This window comes from Ahaetulla prasina, chromosome 1 (genome assembly GCF_028640845.1).
Source record: "Ahaetulla prasina isolate Xishuangbanna chromosome 1, ASM2864084v1, whole genome shotgun sequence".
NCBI classification, from domain to species: Eukaryota; Metazoa; Chordata; class Lepidosauria; order Squamata; family Colubridae; genus Ahaetulla; species Ahaetulla prasina.
This window is the reverse complement of record NC_080539.1, coordinates 195,914,757-195,935,475: the sequence shown is the minus strand read 5'-3', so window position 1 is coordinate 195,935,475 and position 20,719 is coordinate 195,914,757. Positions and strand designations below refer to the sequence as shown.

The 20,719-nt window shown below is 36.5% G+C and overlaps 1 protein-coding gene across 1 annotated transcript in view; it reads right to left on the bottom strand.

The window, feature by feature from the left end:
- The window catches only part of INO80D (INO80 complex subunit D), a 54,736-nt gene that overhangs the window by 21,390 nt on the left and 12,627 nt on the right, over window positions 1–20,719 (bottom strand). The window contains exons 2-6 of the mRNA XM_058186509.1: window positions 13,540–13,637; window positions 13,202–13,448; window positions 7,078–7,829; window positions 6,475–6,583; window positions 346–570 (exon numbers count right to left, since the gene is read on the bottom strand). Of these exons, the coding sequence (XP_058042492.1) occupies window positions 346–570; window positions 6,475–6,583; window positions 7,078–7,829; window positions 13,202–13,419 (1,304 nt within the window). The 5' untranslated portion in view covers window positions 13,420–13,448; window positions 13,540–13,637. The remainder of the gene's footprint in view (window positions 1–345; window positions 571–6,474; window positions 6,584–7,077; window positions 7,830–13,201; window positions 13,449–13,539; window positions 13,638–20,719) is intronic.

Sequence of the window (20,719 nt, the reverse complement as noted above, 5' to 3'; positions counted from 1 at the left end):
ATTAGATGCCATTAATCCATTCCAAGGCCATTTATGGAAAAAAGCCCCCTGTGCCCATAATACTCTATTCTGGCATTTAGACTTTATTAGTAAGACCTGGAATCAATCTGAATTCAGAACTATTACCAATGTTGGCAATTAACTAACAATATTCTGTCTCTCCTAATTTGGAATAAATTTGCTATGTGGGATTATTCTCAGGTAGAAAAAGCATAGAGGCAAATTAATAATTTTAGAAGATTTGATTCTTGTACTTTGTTGCTGAAATTTTCCAAGTTCCATTAAAACACTATTTTGCATTTCCCAAGAATTAGGTTGCTGCAGTTGTATGGGAAAGTCCCTCACCTGGTCCGAGGACATGAAGCTCTACGGAGTTCTCGAATCAGCTGCCCAGCATATTCCGGTTCTCTGTTTGCTGCCCGCAACAATGCTTTCCGGAATGTATGTTGGCATTTCCTTTGTTGAGATTCTGCCCGCTCCAGGCGGCAGAGGTGCTTGTATTTCTGCTGAAAGTAAGTGCAAAGTTGGGAAATGCGGGTTCTCCTGCCACTGGCATAATCATCATCAAGCCTGTAAGATTGGAGAAAGGGAGAAAGCTGATAAAATAGCCTACGTCCTGTTCCAATTCCAGCAAATAGTGCATTAGCTGCAACTGAGTGGCTGTGGATGCCGGCATCCCGGTACAGCCAGCTAGTTCCATCGCTGACTGTTGGAGCCGAGTCATTGGCCCCTATGGAGAGGGTTCGCAACTTGGGCGTTCTCCTGGATGCTCGGCTGTCGTTAGAAGAACATATGACGGCCGTCGCCAGGGGAGCTTTTTATCAGGTGCGCCTGATACGCCAGTTGCGCCCCTTCATAGACCGGGATTCCCTATGCACGGTCACTCATGCCCTCGTCACTTCCCGCCTGGACTACTGTAACGCTCTCTACATGGGGCTCCCCTTGAAGAGCACCCGGAGGCTCCAACTGGTCCAGAATGCGGCTGTGCGGGTAATAGAGGGAGCTACTCGTGGCTCCCATATAACATCTCTCCTGCGCAAACTGCACTGGTTGCCAGTGGTCTTCCGGGTGCAATTCAAGGTGTTGGTTACCACCTTTAAAGCGCTCCATGGCATAGGACCGGGCTATTTACAGAACCGCCTGCTGCCGCCGATAGCCTCCCACTGACCTCTGCGCTCACACAGGGAGGATCTCCTCAGGGTGCCGTCAGCCAAACAACGTCGGCTGACGACTCCCAGGGGGAGAGCCTTCTCTGTGCGAGCACCTACCCTCTGGAATGAGCTTCCTCTGGGGTTACAATTACTCCCCGACCTCCAGACCTTCCGCCGTGAACTCAAGACCTTCCTGTTTTACCGCGCAGGGCTGGCCTAATACACTACGGTTTTTAATTGGGGCTTTTTATCATTTCTTTATTATAGTTTTAAATGGGGTTAGCCAAATTGAATAAGATTTTTAAAATGTTTTTAATTCTATTTATAAATTTGTTTTTTTATGTTGGCTGTAAACCGCCCTGAGTCCTTTGGGAGAAGGGCAGTATAAAAATCAAATAAATAAATAAAATAAATAAATAAACTCTACAAAAGCCCTGTGGTCATGCCTCATCTGCTTTTTGGGGAGAATACCCCACATTTGCAAGCTCAGTCTTTCTGCAGTAGTACAGCTCCAACAAAAGTCAAAGATGGAACAATGCTTTGAATCAGTAGCCACATCATCTTGTTTGGGTTGAGTTCTCCATCCAGACTCTGACAGTCTCTAGACATTAGGTCATGACTTCCATAGCATCTCCCAATGAGCCTGGAATGGAGATAATATCTGCATATTGATGAGATAAATGACCACTCTGAGTGGTTCCATGTAGATATTAAGCAGGATAATGAAAAGGATTGAAAACTAAGGCACTCTGTAATGAACTGCATATGGATCTCATTCCTCCCTGCAACCACCATTTGGACCTACCTACTTTGGTAAGAGGCAAATCATTACAATATCATCCCCCCACTCCCAACTCCCAATAGATAGTCCAAAGGTCAACCTTATTGCAAACTGCTAAAAGATCAAGGAGGACTTTCTCCTTCAAATCTCATCACGGGTCATTCTTAAAAGTCATTTATCTCCAATGCTGAGGTGTAAAATCTGACCTCCATGATTCTAAACAATCTGTATCCCCTATAAAGTGCAATTGCAACCCCACAATCTTCTCAATAACCTTCCTCACAAAGATACGATTAATTAGAATGGTGGTTATTTAATTTCATTAGATCCAGGCCTGCCCTCTCAAGGAATGAGTGAACCACTGCCCTTCTAAGGGATTAATTTCTTTTTCCCTCAGAAGATCATTAACTATAACCTAGATCCAACCCTATCCCTTTCTTAGTCACTTTTATTAGCCATATGGACAGGGGTCCAACATACTGAGCTGAGCTAAGACAGCAGAAGTTGGGGGAACTACAGATAGAAAAACTTCCAACGTAGCAGCACATGACATCATCTCTGTATTTTGTTAAAATCTGTCCATCTGGCTTCCAACTTGAAGTAAATGTGAGCGATGTTAGCAATGAAATATTCAGTCAAATGATCACCACCAACACTGACTAGATCTTCTGATTCATCCTTTCCCAAAAGGATTAGAGAGACTTTTCCAGGTGCAAGAAGGGTATTGCTTGCATCCTTCTGTTCATTATATTTTGCCACCTTTGCCACTTCTTGCATCTGATCAATTTTGCTTCTTGTTTTTTTAGCAATGTGACTCCAGGCATCTCTTTACCTGCTCCATTTCCCACTCAGTGGGACAACTCAATGAACCAAAGGAGCTGCAAAGGATCAATGGATAGCAAGAGCTCGATCAATGGTAATTCTGTTGAGTCCTTCTATGTTCTAGAAATCAAAAGGTATTCAACAGACTTACAAAGAAATTATCCAAACAAATGGATCCACTATTCCTGTTGGCAATCTGCTGTCTGGAGGGCCATATTAATGAGTCCATCTTCAGAAGAAGTTGGTGGCTCTAGTTAACCCCATCTTCATGAGGCAGTGAAGGAGGAAACCCCATTACAGTGCGCAGAAAAATCTCCCAAAACCAGATTACTGTACAATGGATCTGAAGTAAATACCAGATCTAAAATGTACCTAGCTGTTTGGGGCCAGGCAGTAAGGATCTGAGACAAATCCATTTTTGTTATGAGCCATGAATTCCTGAGGTCCCCCAGGGAAAGGAGACTGAAATCACCCAATACTAATACTCTGGCTGAATCCACACACTCTATAATGAAATCCAGCTACTTGATTAGGCATGCTGTCATGCTGCTAGGAGCATAGTTCCATTGCAGCATTCCCATAATACCCTAAATCATGAACAAGACCTCATATCCAACCATTTGGGAACAGCATTTGCTAGCATTCACAATAGCTAGCATCTCTGAGTAAACAACTGTTGCATTACTTTCTTGTCCCAGGCCTGATGAAAAATGTGAAATCTGGCCGGACCAATCTCAGAAAGCTCAAACTGCCCAATGAGCTGCTGATCCAGTTCTACAGAGGAATTATTGAGTCTGTCATTTGCACCTCTATAACTGTCTGGTTTGGTTCTGCAACCCAACAAGAAAGACACAGACTTCAGAGGATAATTAGAACTGCAGAAAAAATAATTGCTACCAACCTGCCTTCCATTAAGGACCTGTATACCGCACGAATCAAAAAGAGGGCCGTGAAAATATTTACAGATCCCTCACATCCTGGACATAAACTGTTTCAATTCCTACCCTCAAAACAACATTATAGAGCACTGCACAACAGACAACTAGACACAAGAACAGTTTTTTCACGAAGGCCATCACTCTGATAAACAAATAATTCCCTCAACACTGTCAAACTATTTACTAAATCTGCACTACTATTAATCTTCTCATTGTTCCCATCACCAATCTCTTTCCACTTATGACTGTATGACTGTAACTTTGTTGCTGGTAATCCTTATGATTTATATTGATATTGATTGTTCCTGATTGCTTATTTGTACCCTATGATTATCATTAAGTGTTGTATCATTAAGTGTTAAATTGTACCCTATGACCATCATTTGTGTTTTAAATGTACCTTGATGAAGGTATCTTTTTCTTTTATGTACACTGAGAGCATGTGCACCAAGACAAATTCCTTGTGGGTCCAATCACACTTGGCCAATAAATTCTATTCTATTCTATTCTATTCTATTCTATTCTATTCTATTCTATTCTATTCTATTCTATGAAGTGGATGTCCACTCAAGTCCGTGCTCTTGTTTTAAATCATATAAATGGCAATGCACTATATTGTTTTTAGAAATTCCTATCTTGTAAGGTAGCAACCACTGAGACAGTTTGTTATATTCTATTTATGAAATCTGTTCTCCTAAAAGGATCAGTTGGTGCTTTTATTAAAACTCTTTCAGCTTTTACCATCTGAGAAATGTTACCACCTGTGTCTGTTGTTATTTTTACTTTGCTGCTTTAAATGTTGGTTGAGATATTGGGATTGCTTTTTTGTAGCTACTTTTCCTGCCAGTGGAAGCAATAATTGATTCTCCTTTCGTCATGCAACCACCCAGTACCACTTCCTCTGTCAGTCTTCCTCAATCTAGTGCATCCATCTACCAGGAAAAGTATTGGTTTGGATGGGCAATGTAAGAGCCTCCTTTTATAATATTCCCATATGTGATTTCCCTACTTCAATGTAATCAACAAAGTTACTTCTGTGGATTCAGTGGATTTTATCTGATTAAATATTTTAGATTTTTTTTTGACAGCCTTAATCATTAAGGCCCCAGGCTTCAAACCAAGTAACTATGAGTTCTAGTACTACTTCAGGCATGAAAGCCAGCTGAGTGACTTTGGACGAGTTACTCACTCTAGCCTACAATGTCATGCTAGGTTGACCAGGCAGCCAATCAATTCCTGTCACAATCAATAGATCAACACTTGGCTGATCATCATCAACAACAAAAATCAGACACTGTGTTTGCAGGAAAATTTTGATATCATCTGGACCATCTGTGATAACTGGAAGTTATGGGAATATTCCTACCTATAAAGATAGTTTGTAACAATGGGGGATTAGCAAATGAGCCCTTAGCCACTCCTGTATAGGCATCACAGTACTCAGTTCTCTCTCCCATGTTACTCAAGAAAGTTATCCATCATTCAGTAGTATATCTCCACCTGTTTATGGGTAATTTTTTTTTAATAAAAGAAATTTAATTAATTATTTTAATTATATTTGAAATTTTATATGAGCTATAGCAGAGTACGTTGGAAGAGCAGAGGACAAATTGTTGTAAATAAATGTCCCCCCAATATCATATACAGTTCTATCTCCCACCCTTTTGATAATCTTCTTTCCAACAGCACATCCAACACAACAATCTATTAGCAATGGTTTTTACAAATATCTGTCCTTAGGTAACAGCTTTACTCATTTGTAATAGCATGCAACTCAGTTATTCATATGAATGATTTTCAAATCCATACTCCTAAAAAAGGAACAGACCAGAACCACAAGCAATTATAAAAACTCCATTGAGAAGAGCATTATGTTTTGTTATTTCGATTAAATGTAGAACCTCATATGGGTTATTTAATTACCAATCTGATTTTACTTAAGTTGTTATGCTACTTTGTATTTTTTGACAATACGGCACCTAAAATTGTGGGAGTATGCAGCATGCTATATTTGTAAAAAAATAAAAGTGAATGTTTTAAAATCTCTTAACTATGAACCAATTTGACAGTGGAATCAATTACCTAAACAACTGGTGGACTTCCCTTCATTGAAGGTATCCAAGCAGAATTTGGACTTCCATCCAGCAGGGAAGTTTTAGTTTTGATTTTGCACTGATCAGAGTTAGACACAAAAACCTCAAAAGTCACTTTCAATTCTAGGAATCTGTGATTCGGATCACAAATTTCAGCATTATTTGAATCATGTTTTGCAAATTTTGCAAATGGGACCATCTGCTCAGTAAATTATATTGTTAAAAGATTCATTTCAATCAAAATACAAGAAATGTAAAAACAATATTTTTGTGCTTTTGGCTGAACAAAGAATAACCTTTTAGTACCAAACATTTAATAGCCTCAATGAACAAACTATGAATACAACAGAGGGCATTTTTCATTTAAATTTCACTTAATGCCCACTAAAAGGAGTTTTATTGTAAATGATACCATCAATTATGTAACTATACAAATTATGTAAATTCAGAATTAAGGGACAATGGTTTAACATTCAACACAGATCTTTCTGAGTGGTCAGTTATATTGAGGTATTACATCTTAAATATATAAGCATCAAATAGAATCAGAACTAATGTGAGTTGTGCTTAGGACTTTCAAAAACCAGTTTAACCATCTTTCTTTGTTAATGTCTATGTTTTACATCAGAATGTGCATCTAAAAACCGTATTTTATTTTGTATTACTTTTGCCCTTCTTCGTGTACTCACTCATTCCTTTCATATCTGAGGGCTTCCCGGATAGACCATGCAACTTGGTATGGAGAGGTTTGATCTAATTCTTCCAGTTCTTCTCCACTGTCTTCAGACCAGTCCAACCCTGAAAAGGGAGAAAGAAGATGAGTGTCTTCAGCCACATTCAAGTGCTCCTGAATTTCTTTTCCAGGACAGAAGATATAAAAGTCTGACTTTATGATGAAATAGTAATGAGTAAATACGTACCCTGTATATTCTGAGGAAGCATACTGAGACATTCCTTTATGGAATTACCTGATTCTTCCCAATAAACAAATGAAAAGACCCAATGTTCCTCCAATTAATTTGCTCACCTATTTATTTATTTATTTATTTATTTATTTATTCGTATTTTTATACCGCCCTATCTCCCTAAGGACTCAGGGCGGTGTACAGCCATATAAAAACACAGAAATATACAAAATAAAACATTCAACTAAAAAACTTATTATAAAGGCCAAATATTTAAAATCAGATATAAATAGTAAAACCCAATTTAAAACCAAAGCTAAAATTTAGTCACCTACAATGACCGATCGTTTACGCCCAACAAAAATGCAGCTATACTTCTGTACTTACCTAAATGTGGAAAGAGATCAGCATCCAGCTGACGTTTTTGAGTGCACAGTTTCACCAGTCTCTGTAACCGGCTCCTACAGAATGAGTATGGGGAGAAGGCTGTGGCTTTCATTAGGATCCTGTCAGCCCTGGGTGGGTCTGGGGCATGAATTTTAGTAGGGTGCAAGAGAGGCAGAGGTCTTTTGTTGGCCGACTGCCTGGCTTGTGCTATAGCGTGTGTGGTGGGTGCCACTCCCTGCATTGGTAGGCTGGTATTCTGAGGTTGAGGTGACTTGCAGACTAAGCCCTGTGGGAGCACTGCTGGCTTTAAAGACGTTGGTATAGGTGAGAGATGGGCATGTTGCTGTGGTTGCAAAGGCTGCTGCTGCAAAGGTGCAGGAACGGGGCTAAAGTGCTCTTGGCGAACTTTCAGAATCTCAGTTTCTTTCTGGCGTTGACGGTTTTGGGCTAATTTGCTCTGCAACTTTTTCTTCACAGCTGTCCCTTTCTTGAGCTCTTCATCTTCCTCATTGAAAGCAAAGGGGTCTTCCAATTCTGCTTCCAAGTAGTGGAGAGGAAGCCGGGCCCCTGGTGGAGAGAGGGACATCCCATCCAGGCCATTGGGCATCTTCAAAGCCAATGGAGGAACTGTCAGGCTGAAGGCTATTGAATCCATCTGGTGCCGAACTTTTACGTCTTCTGTTGGATCGTTCTTTTTCTTCCTCTCCTTTTTCGGTAAAAAGCCAAGAACTTGTAGGTGACTGTTGCAATACCTTTGAAAAGCAAAAGCAAAAAATATGTATTTTTCTCACAATATTTATGTCTGAAAAGAATCAGGAAGAAAGAGCTAATCATCAACACTTTGTCAGTCAAGCCAAAATTTAGGGGGGAAAAACTCTATTTATATTTGCGGGAAGACTCAGTGAAGGACATGTAAACTGTCATGCTCAACTCTTCAAAAATGGAAGCAAAATTTGAATTACAGTAAACATTTTATGGGAACAGTTACCCTATCCAGAGCTCTGAACATTTGCAGTTATAGTCTGCATATTTAAATGATGCCCATTTGTAAGGGAGGATGGGACTGATTATTTAAATGTAACAGAAATCTTTTAAGACAATCTTTTTCATATCCTAATAAAAATAGCTGTGTTAGAATTAACACATTGTGGAAACTTAATTCTCTAACACTTCAGGCTTATGCTTGAAATGAAGAAAAGTGTAAAAATTGTCTAATTTAATAGCCTGTGACAGAAAATTGTTTAAGAACGGAAAAGTCTATCATTTCAACTTTACCAATTCCAAGAGAAAACTGTGCAATACAATATACTGATGTCTGATAAACTAGGAGCAGGGTCAGCTCAGTCCCCCACCCCCTTACTCACAATGAAATTTACCAGGTAATCTTATACTTCTCATTTTTATAAATTAACCATCCTCACAGGATTGGTGTGATGATATAGATATAGAAGAACTGAAAGAATTATGTATGATGCCTTAAACTCCTTAGATGGTGAGATACCAGAGTACCTGATTCCCATCATTTTCAGTTTTCAGACTTGATTTTAAAATCCTGTACTCAAGAGGCCTGTTATCAGTATTCTATGAACGAATAAACAGCCACTTGCAGCACTGTCAGTCAGTCAGTCAGTCAGTCAAGCAGGAAGCAGGAAGCCTAACATCATTTTTGTACTCCATTGAAAGTTTCCTTCTACACTATTCTGCAAGCAGAGCTAAATGAATCAGAATAGCCCAGGTCTCAAGACACTATAACTACAGATAGTCACACACACACACACAACATGCTGTAATTTTTTGGTTGGACTTTGTCTTGTAAGGTTTAACTTTAGAAGTAGATTCAATTATTCTTCTACTACATTTTGACAATTACAACACCAATCACAGAATTATAATTTCCCTGCTCTTACTGGTTTTCAGGAACACTATGATGAAAATACAACTTGTCGTCTGGAACATATAGTTTAAGACTTCTTGGAGGAAAAATGTTTTACATTTGAACATACTGTCCCTTGACACCATATTTTCATTAGGATATACTCTTGGATGATCAAATGGCAAAGATGGCCAGGAACCTCTTTTATCAGATAAGATAGCTGGAATAAGATTTAATGGAGGCTCATTCATTCATGTTAAAATTATTCCAGTTATATGATTGTAATTCATTTTACACATAGTTTAAAAACATCAGCAAGTTCCAAAGCAGCTCATGCAAAATGTAACTGGAATCTTCCCCTGGTAACTTGAACTATATTATTTCCAATAATTATTGATTTGTTTCTATAACTAATCCAACATGCTGGTTTTTGTTTCCTTCATTAATTCATTAAATTTATAGGCTGCCCATCTCAATTATGTGATTCTGGGTGGCTACCAAAGTTTTAAAACAAGATAAAACACTATAACAAACTAATAAATGACATATAACAGGCAAGATAAAAACCAACCAATGTAACAAATAACACAACCATGATATCGCTCAATGCCCCTAGGCTCTCTAATATCACATACAAAGTGATAACCAATTTGAATAGGATTGGCATGCTATGTTCCAAGCTATCAGCTTCAGCCACTATCATAACAGCTGATTTTTTTATCAACAGCAATTCCCTAACTGAACTCAAAAGTAGGTTCAAATCTTCAGCTGGTATGCTAAAGAATAGATTAAAAGAGCACCAAACAAAAATGAAAAAAAAAACTATACTAAAATCCCATACAGTAGAAATGTCAACATCAAAGATACCTTAGAAGGTATTTCTATTTACAAGAACCTCTAATGTTAGAAGATGGAGTTAGAACTGCAGAAAAAATAATTGCTACCAACCTGCCTTCCATTGAGGGCCTGTATACTGCACGAATCAAGAAGAGGGCCGTGAAAATATTTGCAGATCCCTCGCATCCTGGACATAAACTGTTTCAACTCCTACCCTCAAAACGATGCTATAGAGCACTGCACAACAGAACAACTAGACACAAGAACAGTTTTTTCCCGAAGGCCATCACTCTGCTAAACAAATAATTCCATCAACATTGTCAGACTATTTACTGAATCTGCACTACTATTAATCGTCTCATAGTTCCCATCACCAATCTCTTTCCACTTATGACTGTATGACTATAACTTTGCTGCTGGCAATCCTTATGATTTATATTGATATATTGACCATCAATTGTGTTGTAAATGTTGTACCTTGATGAACGTATCTTTTCTTTTATGTACATTGAGAGTATATGCACCAAGACAAATTCCTTGTGTGTCCAATCACACTTGGCCAATAAAATTCTATTCTATTCTATTCTATTCTATTCTAGATTAGCACTCTTCAGTTAGATCTAACTGAAAAGCTGAAAAACTACAGGAACTGATGGAACACCCACAGAAACAGAGCTAGCCATAGAAGAATCGATAAAGGTTCTAACCATGCTATGCCAGGAAATCTGGAGAATGACACAGTGGATTACAGATTGGAAGAATCAATCAACTCTCCAATATCAAAAAAGGAAACTTAACAGAATGTACAAAAACTGTACAATAGCCTTAATTTCACATGCTAGCAAAACAATACTCATCCAACACAAATTAAGCCCTACATGGAAGGGAGATGCCAAAATTTCAAGCTGGCCTTAGGAAAGACTGAGGAATTTGAGACATTACTGCCAATGCATACAGGAAACTTGAGAAAATCCAAGACATCAGTCTGCGCTTCTATGTACTGTAGATGTTGAATATATAGTGAGGGAAACTAGATTAGAAGGTGAGCATGGACTTAAAAAACTGGATGAAGAAGTATGAATAGCTTGCACACTAGCTGATGACACTACTGTTAGCTGAAAGTACAAAGGATGTGCAACCTTACAATGAAAATCAAATGGAAAAAAAAATCCATAAAATTAAATATAAACAAGGAAATAAGGGACAATAGCTACAGAAATTATCCTCAGAACTGAAAGTGAAAATACTGAAGTGGTGGATAGATTCTCTTTTTAGGAGTTACTACCAATGGTCCAGGAATATATTGCATAATAGCATTTGGTGTTATTGAAGGCCATGAAGGCCTTGGAAAAGACAGTCAGCTGCCAGAATGTGTCTGTATCAACATATGGCCCATGGACCGCATGCAGCCTGCTAGACAGTTGTCTGAAGTTTGGGAGCATTTTTTTTAAAGTCAATCCATTCACCATTTCCAGACACTGCTGCCTGCTACAAAAGAAGTACTGCCAAGTGCCTCCAACATTTCAAGCCTCATCAAGGCCATAAGTTCCACTGCTGTTGTCAGAAAATATTTGTAATGCAAGTATATACAAACACGTATAAGATAAGTCTCAGATTATTTACACAGAATTAAAGATACATATTATTTTGAATACCGTTAACAGAATGGCTGGGCTGTTTAGAAATACACACACACACACACACACACACAATAACAACATCAAAAATAAAGTTTAGTGGCACTGGTGCAAAATCTTCTTTATGGTTCACACTTCTCCCACTTGCAGTAATTGTCACTGTCTGTTAAAATGTCAGAGCAAAATTTTGTTGTTTGAGGAGAAACCAGATCTGTACAAAAACCTATCTTACGTATATACTTGGAATAGGACTGATAAACAAATTAAAGCATTTGATTTTAACTTCTTTGACCCCTCTTTTTACTTTTATCGTTTTAGAGACACCTTATTAAGGCTTGCAGGCCACAAAAAAAGCAAAATACAAGAACTTAAGAGAAGAGGTAAGAGAGGATCAGAGCAGTTGCACTATCCGTTTTAAGATCTAACCTATCTGCACTGCACTGAAGAACTAGAATGAGACAAAGTTATTCAGTGCTATCCATTGACAGGTGGTCCTTGTTTAGTGACCACAACTGGAACTGGCAAGTTGTTAAAGGGAATCAGGAATTAAGTGAAACTGCAATTGTGCTTATGATCGTACGTCGACTTTCTTTTGCTTTACAGACTAGCAAAGGTTGTATATACAAGGACTCCTCACAAAGTTACTTTGTCATCACATTCATATCAACAGTGAACAGTCACTAAGCAAAACAACCATTAGAGGACTGTGTGTATCTTGAAAAGGAGACCATTGTAAGTTGCTCATATTGTAGCAGGGAACAAATCAAGTTGTCCATCATTAATTTACTGATCAATTAATCCTTTTATTCCACTGTTTGTTGCTGTATACGTACATACAGTACGTCAAATACTATTGAGCTAGAATTTAAGGTGTACCTTCCCTTTGAGGGAATTCAAGAAATGTTTATATTTTTGGAAAATATGCATTATTTAAAGTCATATTTCAATATTATTTATATATTTAGCCACTTGAAAGGAGAACTAACAACTAACAGGCCACTAGATAAGCAAATAACTTTTAAAACAGGAAAACTGAATTGTTCAGAAAAATATATGGTCCAAGATAGAACATTGTATTTATATTCATAAAATGACAGTCATAGGGAACTTGCCTGTTCAGAAAAAGGCTGCAAAAGTAAAATACTAGGTTACAGCCTCCCACCATTTTAAATTTCCTAACCAGCCTTTATGGCATCTAGAAGTCTTATTAGAAATAAAAAGGTGTTTTATATTGATGGTGCTTTAGGCTGTAGCATGCCTGCTTCTTACTTTTTCTTTCTGCAGTTTTTTAAGCACAGCAGGTTGTGTACATGGGTACTAAGCTTTCATGGAATTACACTAGATTTCATGGTTGCATGCATACATTCAAAAATATTGTTTGCACATTTGAAAAGGGGGGTGCAATATGGAAAAATTGGATGGAAGTAAGGATATTGACTTTTGACTGGATGATGAAGTCCATATTCTGTGTTAAAAGATAAAAGATATAACCCAATGGCAATATTTACAAAAATACAACATTTGTTAACACATTTTTGGACCAGCAGCACTTTCAAGTTCTGACCCATTTGAAATACTAGAAGAACTTGTTAAATTCTTTATAGCTAACCCCCCCCTTATTAGTTTTTAATATATATTTATTAATATAAATCAATTTGATATGCAGATGTTAAGAAATGAGTGGAATAAAGAATTAAAGGATCCTGTAGTGTAGCTTCCATTATTGACTTTACTTATCTTGTGGATATGCTGTTTTAGTGTTGCTGCTGTCACTTACCTACGGTCCTCAGATTTAGGGATGGGGTTGGTGCAGCGTTGGCTATTGTACTTCGCCACATATTCACATTGCTTGAAAGGGGCGGTCTTATCCTCCAGAACATGCCTGATACAGAAGGCGTAGCCATTTAACCGCCTCTGCTTACACAGTTTGGGGCTGTAGGAGCACAACGGCTTATTGTCTACTTCAGAAAAGTGTATATGTTTGCCTTCATACATCACGTGGTTCTTTTTCTTGTGAACATCAGCTGAAAGAAAACACCAACAAAAACGTTAAACTGTAAAAGGAGAAGCTGCTGACACATACTGATGTTAATCTATATGAACATCAGGACTTACCTAATTTTAAATCTTCTGTACCATATTAACATTAGCGCCCAGAGCCCCAGAGATGCCACTATCTTGGAATGATGATGAGTCAAGATGAAATAGATTGTCTAAGAAAAAAACCACAGGAAAAGTATATCAAAGAATACATTTGAGCGAGCTACACTGCTTATAGCATAAAACCTAATTGTACTCAGATGTAGGTACCTTGATACTTGCCAAAATGTTTTGGTCTCTAATTCCCAAGATGCAGCTAGCCTGGCCATTAATCAGAGAATAATTATCTAAATCTTTACATGCAAAATATATTTCAGATAACATGAACCCTCCCAAGGACAGCTTGTTCCACTGAATTCCTCCAATTATGGGCAAATGTATTTGGGTCCTTAGTTCCATCTGCAACACAACTTTCAGATTCCTTGAACTTTAGCCCTTTAACCACAGATCCGCAACTTAAAGATTGCATCATATGCAAATTAGTGTATTATAGATTTATTATAGATTTCCAGAAATGTTTCTTTAAATAATAATACTTTCATTGGATAATAAATGGAACAAGGGGCAATGGCTCAACTGTTTCGTTAAGTACCTCTTCTTAGCTCTAAATGATTTTCGTTTCCTCTATTGGGGATCAATATATGTATTTCTGCTTGAAATCAAATATAAAATACCCAACTAAACTTACTAGTGAATTCTGAAACACAGGACAGAGGTTAATCATATATTTTACCTTTAAAAAGTTGGCTTTAAAAAGAAAAATGTTCAGCTACTTTTTGAATAATTATCCATGCTACTTGCTCTTGGGCTGCCTAAGTTGTTTCAGGTTTAAAGTATTTGCTAACAAGCATATTTGCTTAGCACTTTAAACCTTTGATTTATGAAACAATAACATCAATAAACATGTGTTAGTATATATCAGCTATTTGTTCATCTGAACAGATAAATAAACCAGTCATTGTGCTTAGAACAGGTATCCACAAGTCAACAAATTCCAGTTTAAATCTAGAATACAATTCTGATCTGAGTACCATAAAGCATATATCAAATTAAACTATCTATGTATAACTTGCTTACACAATCATGTAAGCAAAGGGGGAAAAACTAAGAGAAACAAAAGGAAAACATTCATGTTTAAAAAAAGAGGACCCTTTGCTTAAAACATTTAAACAACATTAGAAGCATTCTACCACTATCTCTTGAGGTACTGACTGCTAGGCAGAAAGTCATTAGCATGGATATCATATTACATCATGCTGCTCCTTCACTGTTATAATACCAACATTTTGCAGATAGCAATCCAATGTATATCTGCAAAATTAACCGTAGGTAATAGAAATATATACAGGATTTGAATGGATTCTAAATTGACAAAGCTATTCAAACAAATCTGGAAGAATCTTTCTTCAAAGGTTTTCTTCACAGTAGGACAAGGCTTTATATACTTCTATTACTAAATTCCAAATTGCCAGAAGAGAAAGGAACTCAACTGAACAAATGACAGGTCTCGATTATAATTACAGTGATCAATTTGTCACCAAATCTCTAGTTTCTACTTTTTTAAAGGGTCAGATTCCCAATGAAAGTGTTAGACACTATCTTGGTAATGTGGAGATTATTATTCATTCATTCATTCATTTATTTAATCTTCAATTCAATTCAACTGATAAAAACTTAACGGTTCAAGTCCTAACGAAGGACCTAAGAGCTGTCAAGGTAACGTCTGAATATATAGGCAGTTCCGAGTAAGGTGGTTTTGTGCAAAGTCAAGAGTACTCAGATCTGGTAAGTTCAAAATGTTCATGTATCTAGGCAACCCTTTGGGTATTGCTCCAAGGGTTTCTATTACTATTGGTACAATCATTGATTTCTTCCTTCATAATCGCTCAACTTCAATTTGCAGATTGCTATATTTCATTGTTTTTTCTAGCTGTTTCTCTTCAGTTTGTGCATCACATGGTATTGCAATATCAATGAACCAGACTTTCTTTTCCACAACAGTGATGTCAGGCATGCTGTGGGCCAGATGTCTGTATTTTTGTATTCAAAAGTTCCACAAGATCTTGACCTTTTCATTTTCAAGAACTTTGTCAATTTGGTGTTCCCAGTCATTTTTGCTGCATTCAAACCCAAACTTGTGGCAAAGCTTCCAATGTATGATTTTGGAAACTCAATCATGACATTGTAGATTATTATTATAATCTCTTTTATTCATTAAATATGAAACTCAGTCAACTGAACATTTAAAAATGTATCACATTATTATAATTATTAGTCAGCCAGTTGTTCAGACTGGGTTTGGCATTTTTGTCTACCTATCGAGTCCTTACCATAGATAGGGAGGATATTTATTATATTATATTATATTATATTATATTATATTATATTATATTATATTATATTATATTATATTATATTATATTATATTATATTATATTATATTATATTATTATTATATTATATTATTATTTCTTTTATTCATTAAACCAGAAACTCAGTCAACTGAACATTTAAAAATGTCACAAATACAATTGACTGGTGCTAATGGTTGATATGGGTTGCTGCCAGCATCCTAGGTATCAACCAAGTATCTTCTTAAAATATATGATGTTCCGAGTAGCGCTTTTTTGCAGTTCCACTGGTTTTATTGCAGGAAGCTGCAATTTCTTAACGTTTTGTAAAATTCTTGGACATGATACCAAGAGCCCTGATCACAATGGATATCACTGTTACATGTTTCATCCATAGCCATGTGGTTTTGATGGCCAGGGCGCGATATTGTGTGATTTTTTCCAATTCTTTGTCCTTGACTCTGGCGTCTCCTGGTACAGCGGTATCAATAAACTGTATACTTCAGCCCTCAACAACCATGATATCTGGCGTGTTATGTTCCAAATGATGATCCGTCTGTATTTGAAAGTCCCACAAGATCTTCACTGTCTCATTTTCAATAACTTTTTCAACTTTGTGCTCCCATGACTTTTTTGATACAGGTATGTATTATTATTATTATTATTATTATTCAGCCAGATGTTTAGACTGGATTTGGCATTTTTATCTACCTATTGAGTCCTTTCCAAGGGATAGGTATAAGCAGATCTGGATGTTTCATGGTGTTTCTTCTTGTTATCTTAGCTATTTTAGACCCTTGTTCCAAGTTTATACCAAATCTTTTTTGTGTATATTCTTCATTCATAGTGGAGTAATTTTTACTAAGATTTTCTTTAGCTAATTCTCCAGTCTAAATCCCCAACCTTTCAATTTTTTTATTCTTTCCAATCCTATTTCCATTCCAATTTGGTCTACTAAACATGCACATTTATTTATCTTCATAGTTCCTCTAATAGTTCATGTTATATCCTATATGGAACCCGAAGACTGAGTCAGAACTGATGCTGTAACCCCTTACAGCCCAGTTAAATCCCACGTCCAAATTATATGCCCAGGAGGAGCTATTACACTTGCATAGCTCTGAGGGTTGTTTTGCAGAAGAGGGAGCAATTGGGCTAGTACGGCTGCTTGGTGATACTGGCCTTAGTGATGCAAGAAAGAAAGGAGAGAAACAACACTGCTCTTCTGATGTGATGAAGTCATGGATACAGAAAAGGGATTTATTTCACACTGCTACAATTCCCTGGGGAAATTAGCAACAATCTTTTTATAGTGAGCATTGTGAAGGTACGAATAAAGGCATCAGTGTAATTTAGCATTTTCTTTCTTATTGGTGGAGAGATTATTCTAAGTTTTGAAAACTATTAGGGATTGGTAAAGAAGAGGCAGGTGTTGAATGAAATATTTTAATGGGGACAGCAGATCCCAGCCCAAGTTGCCTTTTGAGACTGCAAAACAAACAAACAAAAATCTTCAACGGGGAGAACCTGTACTGCCATTTTACAACACCTTCAGCAGGTCCGCCTGCACAGAAAGAGTGCAGCTCTAAGCTAGTTTTCAGAAGAGTTGGTAAACAAAGAGGCATATATTCTCTCAGTATACTGCACTGCCAAAATGCCATTTGGACTCTGCTAATGGATTAACTGGTGCAGTGCATCCCCAAGAGCATGGAGACAGCACATATCAAAGAACATCAGGGCTGAGCAAGAATTTCTGGACACATCTACCTTGATCCCAACAGTCAAAGGACATTTTTTAAAATTGTTAGAGCTTCTTTTTTCTAATTCTTTCTAAAGGAAAAAAAAAAAAGATTTGGGAAACTAAAGCAGTTGCACACCAAGGAATGTAGCATCTCTTCATTTTTGCCTATTTAGGAGAAGCAGGTAACTAAAGAGTTAATACTGAACAGAAAAAAAACACCACAAATATTCCACTAATTAAAAAAAACTTCTGAGATTTTTGGAATATATAAATACACACACACACGGGATAAACTAAAAAAGAAATGATGAGAATCAAATCTTTTCTATTTAATCTCATTTTCTGATTCCAAAGTATAATTAGAAATTTCTTGCTTCAAGGAGCTCAGTTTCTTGCCTTTTTATATACTGTACATTTCCCTGAGTGTCGATTCTGTTCATTTTTATTACTTTGACTATTTTTAATTTTCAATTTCTTCTACATAGTCAAGTTATGGGTGAAATCTTTCTTTATGTGTTCCTTCATTAAAGCACAGAAACAACTCCTGTAAACACTGAAGCACTGTGTTATTTATTTATTTACTTATTCAATTTATACAGTCATGCATCTCACGTAAGTGACTCTTTTCCACTGGTACTGACAATTGTGCCTACCTGGTAAGGATCACATCCTTATTTCAATTAGCCATTCATCCACTAAAACAACTGCAAAGACAATACTTGTTCAATAGGTACAAGCTTCTTTGCTATACTTTAGATCAATCTTCTTCAAATAAGAGCATTCTTATACCCATCTATGTCTTCCAGAAGCTTTTTTGGGGCTGAATAAGAACTGCTGTCTATTCAAAAATGCTAATCCATCCCCCATCTTCTCCCTACTAATGACATTTCCAATATCAGATACCTCAGAAAGGACAGAGAAAATTTTTATTTTCAGTCACTAATTCATGATTTCTGTGGTTTAAGGAGGAGGGGTTGTATTTATGTTTTATAAATTGTTAATTGTTCTTTTGGTTTTAATTTCTCTACACTTCCTAAAATCACCTTGATGAGATGACAGCTATATAAATCACATAAACAATAAATAAATAAAATGTTAAGACGCTCCAAACTATGTCCTGATTTCTCACTCTTAGAAAGGCATTTTCCCAACCCTCTCATATCTCCACCATTGTTCATACAGCTACAGTGTGATTTTGGGTGATGTAAATCCTTCCTTTCTGCACAAAATCCTAAGATTACAAACTTCTTTCATTTAGAATAGACTGAGCCTGTCTGCTGTTTACATAGACATCACACATCAAAAATTTATAATGCTATGGGAATTAATGACTCTTAGTTTTATCATTCTGCATTTATAATTATTCCATTTATATAATCAGCTCTATCTCAATATAAATTTGGCACAGGATATCTCACAAAAGGTTCAATTACACCTAATACTACCTAATTCTGCCTAAGAAGAATTGCATTGTAAAGGATGTAAAAGAATGTAAAGGATACTTTTTTCAAATCTCCTGTTCTGAATGAGAATACTCTCTGAAGGACCAAGTATATTACAAATGTCTTCCTATTCTACTGAAAACAGCCTGCTGATTTCAAAATGTATCATTTACTATCTTTTGAAATACATATATTTCAAAATAATACATTTAACACAATATTTGAAACATAGTATACTCTCATTTTCTGACCTATAAGTAAGGTTACAATTCTTATACTAAAAACTGTTACAAAATTATCTTCTGTCAGCTGTTTTCTAAAATGCTCACAACTCTAACAGAATCTTTATAATATAAACAATCAAGTAAAGAGGTGATTTGGAGATCTTTTTGAAAAAGGATTACTTTTAGAGGTTATCTTTGCTGTAAAACAGAGCCTTTTTTTCAACTGTAGTTTACATTTAAAAAAAAAAAGAACTACATACTAAACTTTATTTTTAGGCCTCCAAAGTCCAATCATGACACAACACTTGATACAGGTGAGCAATTTTTCAGAATTTAGGGCAAGTTAAAGGAATTGTACGGCTGTGGTGCTTTATAAAAAATAGCCAAAAAATTGTCTCTGAAGAATTCAGATCTTGTAAGGGGTTACAAAATAACAGCTGGGGTCTGATTCTGGTCTGACTCTGCAGGCTGCCCTCTATTTGGACAAATCTATGAAGCATGCCATTATTCTTGAATTAATGTTGCAGTATTCCTTGTGGGTTATTTTTATTAATATTACTTTTTTTCCTATTTTTAACTTTCTGTTTCTTCATTAACTATTTCAAGCTGCTCAGAACCTTCAGAAATAGAATGGCACACAAACTAACTTTAGTATGCAGAGACTACCCAGAAATTCAGAATCGATCTGTCTGAGCCCAAGTACTGTAATTCCAAAAGTCGGCTGAGAAGGATCAAAGCCTACATCCAAAGGAAGATTCAGAAAAATAGACATTTACCCTTTAGCAGAGGAAAACGCCAGTGGTTATAAACGTCTGTCCTTTGTTAAGGCAAGAGAACACACAAATAAAATGTCCAAACAAAAAGTTGTAAGAAAAAACTGAGATTTTACAAAATTTGGTGCATAGATCTTTGAGTGATAGTCTTCTAAAATAAGTTTAATAGGCAGCCTGAAAGTGTAAATACTAAGCTTTTATTTACTTTGGTGAAGCTGCCATGGCATCTGAAGTGCCACCAAACTCCAGAAGAACAAACTAAGACCTTATAAAACCTTGTTAAGGCTGAGAGCTTGATAGAATCTCAGGACATTGCTCTGAATTACCTCATTTTGCCTCTGAATCTGGAAAGTGATTGAATCTACTGTTTGCCACCTTCACAAATATCAATTTTTCTAGGACATTTCTTTGAATAAAAGTAGCACAACTAGCAGAGTGACAAGTCACATATAATTATGGGTTGTTTATAAGGTAACAAATTGAGATATAGTAAAATCCAGTCCAGTTTTCCCACTGGAAAGATAATGCTTCTACCAGCACTATAATTTGTTGTATTTTTAAGGAAATGTGAAGAATACAAAAAGTAAGAAAATGTTTTAGCTTTTCCTTATATAATGCTAGATTTTATCATATTACAACAAATGCTACAATATGTTTCTAGCAA